The sequence below is a fragment of the Berghia stephanieae genome, chromosome 2 (assembly GCF_034508935.2).
Source record: "Berghia stephanieae isolate SIO BIC M18660-M18661 chromosome 2, UCSD_Bste_1.3, whole genome shotgun sequence".
NCBI classification, from domain to species: Eukaryota; Metazoa; Mollusca; class Gastropoda; order Nudibranchia; family Aeolidiidae; genus Berghia; species Berghia stephanieae.
The window spans coordinates 17,107,880-17,119,662 of record NC_088361.1 but is presented as its reverse complement, the minus strand read 5'-3'; the positions used below and the strand labels follow the sequence as shown (position 1 = coordinate 17,119,662).

Here is an 11,783-nt window from a genome sequence, read left to right as displayed (position 1 = left end):
TTACGATGAAATCAATCATTTTCTCATTCTAGTTTCGTCTTTATATCACAAAATTTAAAGAAAAGTTCTTGTTATCGCTATAAAAACTTGACACTGTGTTGTAGAGCTCATTTTGCTGAATAATATTATGTATAGAATGTACGTGTTGCTTTTCTGTTTGAATAAAAAAAATCTATTTTGTGTTGGGTTGGCCCGATGGTGCATGGAAAATTCTGGAAATGGCTGGTAAGGAGGGAGTTAATATATTTTGATCAGATTTGAGACAAATAATTACTTAACTGTCTGGAATGAGAGTCGCCTGGGGTTATAAAACACAGAACACTCGAGTAGATTGGACATGTGATAAGAATCAACCAGTTAGATCTAATTGTCGTACTCTAGAAAGACACTTCACGACATATTAAAAAATTTGGCTCTTCAAAAATTTTGGCAAAATCTTTCAAACTTGGGATCCTGCGTGGTCCCAGGTTTGAGAGGTTTTGCCAGGATGAGGGTTGATCGATATATGAAGGACGAGATTTCTGGCCAGAATGTTAGATCCGTATCTTTCTAGAGCACGAGAGTCAATTGGTAAACGATAATATTAAACGATTTCTAAAAAGGGCACTGAGTTAGAAAACAGCTGGAAAAAGGAAAAGAAAAAGTGAGGGGGGTGGTAAGGGTGGTGACAATCTAGATTGGAACAAAAGTAAACGGTTGGAAAAGACCTCATAAAGAGGGCCTGTCGTGGGATGAAGGAGAGGGGGCAGCGCACAGCAAACGATTGTGGCGATCCATATTAGCCCGATGTGCTAAGGGCACGTTGAAGGACTACGGTCTTAGGTTAACACATTAAACTTAAGCAAGAAAAATGCAAATCAAATTATATTATTATATATAGTACGTATAGAATATAACATTTAATGGATCATTAAATCGAGTGTTGAAAATTTTTATAATAATCAATTGTACAAATTGGACAAATGTAAAATGTATCCACGGGAAGTAGGTATAAACATCAAATGTGTAAAAGAAGTGACTTTCTAAAAGTCTCTCTATATATTAATATATACTGTTTTTGTTTGTTTTGACGTGAAACTAACACATATAAGACAGATTAGATTGATTCTGAAATTGAACATTGATCAAACTGTCAGTCAATTTATAACAAATTATTCAAACAATCATTCCGTCCTATTATCTATTTATCTATCCTTCTATCTATCTTGCTAGCTAAGTCTTAAGAACGTCCCAGGTTTGAGCGTTTTTGCAAAGGTGAAGGTCATTTAAATCGATCGATATTTGGAGGACACGCTTTCCGGCCAACTTTAAAAACGTGTGTCTTACTAGAATACTGTAGTTAACTGGGGAAATACCGGATCGTTTTCCCCAGTCAACAGTTACAGCCATGTAACTAGGTTTCATGGGAGATGCCCGAGATGAATTGTCGCTCTTGATGAAACTGATAGGACGTGGTATTAACACCTCTCCTTACCATCCATTGGAAAATCGTCACATTCGTTAGGATGCAACCAACAATTTTATTATCCTGATATCCCTTGTACATCACAAATTTTAAAGAACATACTTTGTTGTAGCGATAATAAGTAGACACTGGACAATAGTATGTTTAGAACGTACTTGTCCCTTTTCTGTTTGAGTTAAAAAAAAAAAAAACAAAAAAAAAAAATATATATATATATATATATAATATATATATATATATATATTTATTTTATATATATATATGTGTGTGTTTGTGTGTGTGTGTGTGTGTGTGTGTGTGTTGGGTGGGTGTGAAGTTTCAGGGAAAATTCTGAAAATGGCCGGTAAGGAGAGAGTTAATTTGGAGTAAAATTCACCAATATTATTTTTGAAAGGTCAAAAAAATGGTTTATAACATGTCCGATCCGTTCTGTCCGATGACTTTAATGATCGATAGATGGCTATGAATAAGCTGGGAAACAAATTTTGGAAATACTTGCACGGATCGTCCAACACTTCCTTCGCACTGTTCGAAAGCTTGTCAAAGTGAAGACAGCAGTTGTATACAAACAATGTCAATTCGGCCAAGTTGTTTTTGTACACTCTGAATGACTTCATTTCTTTCAACACCGTGCTGTCGACCTCGTGTATCCAGTTAGGACTAACCATGTTGATATCAATCAAACTAAGTATTTCCATCATTGTTGGGGCACCCGTTCCGGTTAGCGCAATACCGGTTCTCATTTCTGTCAATACATCTGACCCAACTATAAGAATGAGGCGGAATTTCTTGTCTCCAGACCAAAATATTGGATGTTTTAAGCATTGGTCCACTGTAGGTTGACATTTTGGATCGGACGTTAGCATTGGTGAAATGAGATCAAACGCCTCTGAGCTAAGGTGATCTCTCATAACACTCATCTCGCTTTCCATTGGAGCAACCGCTCCAAATAAATGTTGTCCTTTAGTTAAAATAAAATAAGCAAGTTTACCAACCGCTCTTATATCGCTAAAAAAGCTTGATTTTGATCGCTCGTTGATCAAGTCTTCCGTCGAGCCCCAGCAAGGAGTTCTGTATTCCAAGCCTTGCGAATTTATCGTGTCCGGGCGTCCTCTTTGATTGTTTCCGTCCCCCGTCGGTGTAGTGATACCTAAACCAGCAAGTCTCAGATGTCCGTCAGAGTTTATGAAAATCCAGCAAGGTGCAAGGTACCCGTGTGGCACGCCCAGCTTGTGGTGAAGAAATCCGACAGCCTGCAACAATTGCCAAACGAGACCTAAGTATAAAGCGGCTCCTGTATTCTGATTACAATTTGTCAGACAAACCTGAAGATACTCGCATAGGTTGTATTCGTACAAGTCCATGGCAATATACTGTACATTGGATGATTCACTGAAGGATTTGCATCTTGTCAGGCAGTGCCGATCCATTTCTGGATTACTCATGATTTCAACAATACGGGGAGAAATTTGAACAAGGGACTTATCCACGATGAGAACTGCGATTTCAGTTCCATCAATTAAAAATCCAATTCCGATCAGAACGTTTCCTGCCATACCAATAGAATATTCTGGGATAGGATGAGGCAAGATTATGTTGCCAAACTGTTTTCGTGTTGTCCAAAGCAGATCCAGAATTTTTTGAATGGATCTGTGCCATCGTAAACTGTGTTTTCTCGATTGGAGAGCGTCTGTTTGATTATTAGGCAGTGAATGTGACCCACATACGCTATGGTTACCCGGCCATTCTCTCCCGTCATGTCTGATAATCCCCTGGCTTATCGTCAGAGTGTTTTGTCTGTCTGATCTCAATTGGTATATATTTTGACCGGGACGGTTACCCAGAACGTCCCTGAATTTCATCTGATAAAGAGAAGCATAGTAGTCAAGATCGACGTCACACCAGTCTGATGTTTGCAAAGAGAAGTCAGAGTGGCTTGTGTTGCATTGACTGGATTGGATTTTCTGTCGTATTTGGTTGATTGCAATATTGTCAGTAAACAGAGGGTCTGAGAACATTTCGCTGAGGAAATCACTCGTATGAACCTCGTGAAATGCTGGAAAGCTTGCACCGCTGACATTTGTTGATCCAGTTTGGTCACGTATTTGCTCTGGGAAGAAAACGGGAGGGCTTATGCATCGACCATCAGAATTATTTTGTCCTAATTGTCTTGCCCCAAATGTCTGCGAATTTAAGGATGAATTTTTCTCTTCCATTGACTCTTTCCCTGCTTTATTTGTTGAAGATTGTGCCTCTGAAGAAACATTATCAATTTTGTCGCTTGTTCGGTGCATAATATGGTGATCATACTGATTATGAAGAATTTGCTGATTTGATCTCGCATGGACACTTTGGTGCTGTTGGCTTGCTATATTGTAAGAATTCAAACTAGTCAACCCTACAGAGAGAAATGATGAAGTTACTAAATCTTGTACCGAAAACGTAGTTTGATTTATTTTATTGTTGATTTGTTTTGCATCAGGAATGCCAAAATTTGCGTAGGAATCGCGGTCATGATTTCTCTGCTGCATCCGATTCATCAGTATTGTAGAAAACGTTGTATTGGTCTGGAAACTATTCCCTGTCATAGCTGTACTTCGCCCAACAAGATTTATGTTGTTTTGTTGATTTATTTTACTTTTCTCCCGCAATGTAGAACTTCCCAACGTTCCACTCGGTAATTTTGTTGCAAAACTGTTTTCTCCCGTAGTTGTGAAAATTGCTCTTGTAGTTGTTTTATCTAACAGAGAACCAGTCACGACTGTTGTAGGTTTTGACTGGAGCATTTTACTCCATGACACCTTTGATTCTTGACCACAGTTCCAAGCCAATGTTGAGAGTAAGGGTACTTTGTTCTGTTGTTGCAGAGATAATGGTGGATTTTTCACTTTGTCTAATAGCACTGTTGTGATAATTCTTCCTTTCTTACCTGATGATGGCACCATTGTATTACCATCGTTGTTGTGTATTTTGTTATAGCTTTGAATGCTTTTGTCAAGGTTCAGAACATCCCTTACTGTTTGGACAGACACTGGTTCCTTGATAGCCTGAAATCCTGGTGGGGGAGGGGTGTATTGTCCTGACATAGTTAATGTTGAGACCAGTGACTGTGTAGCGGACGACGAAACGGCTAGAGTAGAAAGGGATGGGCAATTGATAACAGCAATATGGCCACTGCTCGGTTGATTATTTGAGTTTGCCCCAAAAAGTGTTTGAACACCCCCGGGGTTAGTCTTACACGATGAAATTTCCACATTTTTTATACTCGTCAAAGGCTTAGAAGAAAACGGTTGTCTGTTATAAGATACTATTTTTGCATACTGATTTTTCACGCCCTCGTTCATTAATTCATCCGGATGCTTGGTCTCTTCAGTCCTGGAAATAGAGGTGCCTGTTGTGCAAGGATTTAAATCTCTTGTTGTCTTTAATGGAGGTAAAACAGCGGGAACTTCCGATCTGAATATTGAAGTTGTAGCTATATCTTTGCGTTTTGAGTTGCCTTTCAGTGATGAAATCGAGGGCTCGATTATCTTATCACATTCTGATAAATGTGCTTTATCAGCACGTAATAAAGACTGATTTAAAGCGTTTTCAGGCCTTGTACTTAAAACCAATGGGTCACCAGAAACTGACAACGGTTTTATGGCGTCACTCGTTTTACTGCTGTTATCTTTACACTTTATTACATCTTGTGATACATACACGATAGTCTTATCTTTTAAAGGACTCCAGCAACGTACGGCCGCTTTCTCTTGATCTGCTTTTTGAGAATGCTTTGATTTTCGACGTTTCCTACGACCACGAGAAGGTGACGACTGATGGGCGATTCTCTGGACTTGATCTGCTGTTGTATTCTTTGCTGCGGCTGTACCTCCGACTTGACCACCACGAATGGATTTTATATCTGGCTTCCACTTAAAGTTGTGATTATGTAAACCTGCACTTGACAAGAGATGAGAATGTGATTCAATCGAAGATGATGAAGAAGAGCTAGTTTCTTCATCGCTATTGTTATAAGCAATTGGGCATTGGTCGACGCCATCATAACTTGCAGTATTTTCAAAATTAGTACCTTCAGACGTATCCATTTCTGCTCCGTTGAGCATAATTGAGTTTTCTCCAATCTCAACGTATTCATCTTTTCCAGCATCGGAGAAAGGCCAATTACAGAAGCCATTTTTATCAGAATAAACTCCGAACTGCGCAAATGCATGATTTCCCAAGCTACCCGAGCATTTATCAGTGACAGCACATCCTAGCTTTGCTACATCAGCCCAACGCATCATAGATGATAATGCCCCGTTTCCGTCTTTATCATGACATTTTTCGGCAGTTGCCATCTCGTTCTTTGCATTTCCACAATTTGTTTTTCCATCTTTACGTATTGCTTCAGGTGTCGCTTCATTTGACACAAGAGGACAGCAAGATTTTCCGTTTCCTGAGTCAGTATATCGACTTTCACTTCCAGTCGACGAACTATCGTCTTCTAAATTGTTATAAGCAGTGTCTCTACAATGTTCATCATTCGTGTGACTCTCTGGAGAATGAGTTTTTAGATTGGTAGATGCTTTGTCGTGGTCTGTTACCACCGCTTCGTTCTCAAGTAACGGTTCTGTCTTTCCACCCAAAATATTTGTGACAGGGTAACATAGTTCTTCATCTGAGCTAACTTCTATTATTTGTAATGTTTGTAATGCGGAGTTTTTATTTTTAGCCTCCTTGGCGGAATTCTGTTTCTTCTGTTGCTGTTTCTGTTTCTTTCGTTCTCTCCTTTTTCGATCTCTTTCTTCCTCCCACAGTAACTCGGCAAGATTTTGTTCCCTATCTCTCGCTTCTAGCACTTCTACCAACTTTACAAACTCGCCACAAATAGATTCAAGATAGGAAATGGTTAACAGTGGGCACGTTGTGGTAAGCAATTCAAGAATAGATCTATTTTGTAGCAGGATTTCTTTCAAAAAGGTAAGGTGACATCTGTTAGACTCGAGCCAAGATCTGCCAATAGAAGATCGAATGAGGGAAACGACAGTCAAAGCAACGGCAATGGTAATCATAGAATCGTGCGATTCACTCATTTCCATGTTACGATTCATTTTTAAAAGTAAATCATTGGGCCCATTGCAGTTCAAAAACTGTTCTAAAAATTTGCTTCCTGTTGGTGCGGCACTAGTTGCACCGGACGACATTTTATCATCGTAATCATGAATTTCAGAATGCTCTGCCACACCTCCCATTAAATATATCAGTAAAAAGCAACAAATAGGTACAATCTGTTTGTTGATGTACCTATTTGAAGCAATCACAACTAATATTTGCACAATATTTGTGTTGGATAGACACTGATCAAGACGAGTTTCCGGGGTAAAGTGAGATTCCGCGCAATCTTGTTTCGATCTCTCTACAAAACAAATCAAAAGAACTGATAAAGAAACTAGCAGTCCATGAAGGAACACTTCTTGACTTGCTGGTATTGTTGAACCTGCCACATCAAATACAGCTGGCTGTGTTTCGTTCAATGCTCTTTGAAGACGATTACTCAAATATATTGCTTGTTCTTTAGGTGTCAGTGTATCTAACAACATTCGAGTTATTTGTGCGTGTTGATGCAATATAGATACGCATATTGCGGTTTGTCCTTTGTCGTTTTCATCTAATATCAAACGATGGGCGTCAAGTGAGTCAAATGTAGATGCCATAGCGGAACCGAGTAACATATTGCAGATACCAACGTGGTCGCTTTTAGCTGCAATGTGTAGAGGGGTGTCCTTTGTCTTGTTTTTAGCGTCTACTTTAGCATTACGTGTTATAAGAAAGCGACAGCATTCTTCTTGGCCTGCTGCTGCACATACATGAAGAGCCGTGTCGCCTTCCCTGTTACAATGCTGTATATTCAATTTGGAACATGCTGAATCCCAAAGAGTGGACATGAGTTTAAAGTCACCTACTTTACACGCTGTCATGAATGCAGTGTTACCTTGTTGATCGACTTCCCACGAGGTGGAACCGTTTTGGAGCAAGGATTCTACTAAATCTTGACGACGCCAAAATATGGCTGCATGTAAGGTTAGATTGCTGATAGTGTCTTGTACAGTTTTGTTATTGAATCTTCTTGCTGTGTCATGATTTGTCGTTTGAATTGTGGCTTTAGAAAACATTGAACTGGCTTGTGTCTGTTGAAATTGATGTTGTTGTTGTTGTTGCTGCTGCTGCTGCTTCTGTTGTTGCGGTTGCTGCAACTGTTGGTGTAGCTGTTGTTGGTGTTGTTGTTGTTGAATTTGATGCTGCTGTTGTTGCAGCATTTGTTGTTGTTTAGTCTGTTGTTGATTGTGTGGTTTAGCTGATTGCTTTGGTTGGTTCATGGCTATTTGCCATTGATGTTGTCCTCCTTGTTCTCGCAGTTTAGAATTCTGATTTTCCCCTTGAGAGTTCTTTTGATGAGAACTTGCCTTCAATTTTTGATTCCTTTTCCGATTACCACCGTTTGACGCCATGAACTCAACTTGATTTTAATCAGATGATTAATCTTTGATACAAAATATCATTCCAAGAAACAAGCAATTAATAAACATTTACCATTCTTTGTTGATCGACTTGAAAAAAAGAATCAATTGGCTTTCGAGTATAAACAATGTCATTGCTTTAGTTGCTTTGTTGAGTAAACATTATGTGTTCAGCATTGTGTAACACGGCGTGTTGATTTACCTTTTGGTGTGCAATGCATTTACAGATATTTCTCATCCGATCTACGGCGATTCTATCTTGTCTCCATCGTCGTTTTTCTTATTATACCCCATTTTCAACTCTTCATTTATTCTATTTATTCACCTCATTTTTCCTTATCATCTTACTTCTCATCCTACAAAAGGAGATGGAGGAGGAGAAGAGAGGAGAGAGGAGAGGAGGAGAAGAAGAAAAAAGAAGCAGAAAAGGAGAAAGAAGAAGAGAAGAAGAAGAAGAAGATAGAAGAAGAAGAAGAAAAGAAGAAGAAGAAGAAGAAGAAGAGAGGAGGAAGAAGAAGAAGAAAAGAAGAAGAAGAAGAAGAAGAAGAAGAAGAAGAAGAAGAAGAAGAAGAAGGAAGAAGAAGAAGAAGAAGAAGAAGAAGAAGAAAAAAGAAGAAGAAGAAGAAGAAGAAGAAGAAGAAGAAGAGAAGAAGAAGAAGAAGAAGAAGAAGGAAGAAGAAGAAGAGAGAAGAAGAAGAAAGAAGAAGAAGAAGAAGAAGAAGAAGAAGAAGAAGAAGAAGAAGAAGAAGAAGAAGAAGAAGAAGGAGATGAAAAAGAAGAAGAAGAAGAGGAGGAGGAGGAGGAGGATACGAGCAGAAAACAAAAATAAAGATACGCATTTTAATTTACAACTTGCTTCTTTTTCCTTTTCTTTATCCTCTTCCGACGTTTATATATATTCAGGTCTGACAGCCGAACCAAACTATGGGCCAAGTTTAACATTGTTGTTATGGACAATATTTTTCGTCATTTTTTAAACATTTCCATTACAACAATGAGCCCATCATGAATTGAGTTATCGGACCTCCAAATAAGTGAACGTCGTCCTCTTTTCATCCTCCTCCCATTTCCTTTTTTTTACATTTCGTTTCATACTATTTGAAACGCTGATGACAAATTTCATATTCAACTTGTTCTGTTTTTGTATGGATACGCGCATCTCAGGAGCATTGCCTTTTTTACTGTTAATATTTTTACGACCCCGGGCTTGGGGAAACCTTTGGTCGCCTTATAATTTAGTCAAGAGTAAGTGCCGTGCGAATATGTCAATTTTGTTTTGTTTCCAGTGACGGGTGTCGGAAGGGCCAATTGCTGGATCCGGATATTGCCACTTTGCCACTTAACTGTTCAATAGCGAGACTAATAAATTTATTTCAAATAATGGTTTTTGCTATCATTTGTGTCGTTATAAAGAGGGGGAGGATGGGGTGGAGAAGGAGGGGGCTTATGGTATTGCAGTGTGAGCCGGTCACAATTCAGACGTTTTCGCCTTTATTCTTTGGTAAGATTATTAACCACAATTTGTCCACTTCTTGCTTAGTGGAATACATATCTCACCACTTCTTGAATTGGTATAACATTTTAACGAAGATAAATAAAACATCATAACAGAATAAAACAGGTCAAGCATTTATTATTTTTTTTTGCTGAGGAGCAGTTTATTTTATGTGAATATAGGCTGATAAGTGAACACAATATGTTCCAATAATAACAATTACTAATTTTTAATTTGAAAGAACACCTCCGACATAGGTCTGACATCCGAACCCACTTATGGGCCTAGTTTAACATTGTTCAACTGGTCAATATTTTGCCTCACTGATTTTGAGATTTCCATTGCAACAATGAAATGGGTTATCAGACCTGAAAATAAGGGCACTTCGAGCACTCCCATTCATTATCCTTCCATTCCTCAATCAATATCTCAAAAAGGGCATAAATGTTATTGATAGTTGACTCTAACGAGGCGACTAACGCTTTCCCACAGGTGCTCGATCAGCGAAAGGTCAGGAGACTTAACTGCCCTAGGGAGACTTCAACATTTTGTCCCTATTAAACGCTTACGACAAATGCTTGCCACACGGAGTCTGATGCTGTCTTGGAAAACAAAACGATGTTCATGTTGCTTTACGACATTGACTTGTAAGATGTCTTTGAGGTAAAGCTCGGTATTGATATTATCTCATAAAAGAACGAGTTAATTTTTTAAAAATCAAATTCCCTTTATACATCCCCAAGGGAAAATTTGTCGTTAGGGCCTATTCCAAAGGAATACTGGAATAACCCAGGTTTTACCAGCAGTGCAGCGCCGCAAAGTGAGCTAGGGTGAGGTGACTTGCTCAAGGCCACGCAACGAGGCGGGTAGTCGAACTCGGTACATTTTGGGTACGAAGCAAAGACCATACCGCTGAGCCACGCCGCCCCTAAGAGCCACGCTGTCCCATTATTTAGGCATTGATGCAACCCAGACCAATAATTAGGGGGAAGCGTGACTCAGCGGTACGGTCTTTGATTCGTACCCGAAAGGTACCGTTCGATCACCCTCCGCCTCGTTGTGTATCCTTCAGCAAGTCACCTTGCCCTAGCTCAATTTGCGGTGCTGCACTGCGGCTGACGCCTGGACTATTCTAGTATTCCCTTGGAATAGACCCGAGAGACAAACTTCTCGTTTGGGATGAATGAAGGGATTTTCTTTTATTTTGAAAAAAAAATTACTCTGCCTTAGCACTACCCTTAGGATATTGATGAGCTGTTTTCTATTAAAAATAGAAATTATTGATTTCATTGGAAAATATTGTAATAGATATCTGTATTTACATACAAATGAACTGTTACTAAAAGAAACAAATCACTTCCTTACATTACAAAGATTATCCGAGATCGAGACTATTTAATGCCTTTATTATTATTATTATTATTATTATTATTATTATTATTATTATTATTATTATTATTATTATTATTATTATTATTATTAGTATTAGTTATTATTATTATATTATTATTATTATTATTATTATTATTATTATTATTATTATTATTATTATTATTATTATATTATTATTATTATTATTATTATTTATTATTATTATTATTATTATTATTATTATTATTATTTATTATTATTATTATTATTATTATTCATTATTATTATTATTATTATTATTATTATTATTATTATTATTATTATTATTTATTATTATTATTATTATTATTATCATTATCATCATTCATCATCATCATCATCATCATCATCATCATCATTATTATTAATTAATTAATTAATTATTTAAATATCGACACACAAGTTAAACCCATTTATTACAAATTTCAATAGTTCAAATAATAATGTACAATTTTCAACTTAAAAATGTGTTTTAAGATTAGATTTAAAATATGTAAAAGCATTTTCAATATCATCGTCCAACTGAGGCTTTGATGAAGCTACCTCGAGAGTAAATAAAATTAATAATAAATAAATAAATTGAGCTCTTATATAGCGCAATATCCACTAAATGTGCTCAAAGCGCTTTACAAGGGGTCCCTGGTCAACAGCAATATTTAACATGACGCCTGTTAGGCGATATTACAATTTTTCTGACAAAGACAAAGTTGTTAACGGCCAGGTACTCATTTTACAGAGAATGTGAGTAAAGAGCCTTTTCCAAGGACTCAACTATACGCCGAGCGAGGCTCGAACCCAGGACCTTCCGACCCGAAATCGAGTGTCATACCACTAGACCACATAGCCGCACGAGTATAATCGAACCCCGCCGATAAATAGGTTAAACATGACCATTAGGCTTATTGATATTGTC

General features: G+C 37.7%; 1 protein-coding gene across 1 annotated transcript; it reads right to left on the bottom strand.

The window, feature by feature from the left end:
• Positions 1–907: 907 nt before the first annotated feature.
• Positions 908–8,104, bottom strand: LOC144964401 (uncharacterized). Its single transcript, XM_078898598.1, has one exon. The coding sequence runs from the start codon at positions 7,954–7,956 to the stop codon at positions 1,861–1,863; it is 6,096 nt and encodes a 2,031-aa protein (XP_078754724.1). The 5' UTR covers positions 7,957–8,104; the 3' UTR covers positions 908–1,860.
• Between the last annotated feature and the right edge of the window lie 3,679 nt (positions 8,105–11,783).

What these genes read in the sequence shown, in the direction of transcription:
- LOC144964401 (XM_078898598.1), bottom strand. Translation starts at nt 7,956, where the DNA reads ATGGCGTCAAACGGTGGTAATCGGAAAAGGAATCAAAAATTGAAGGCA.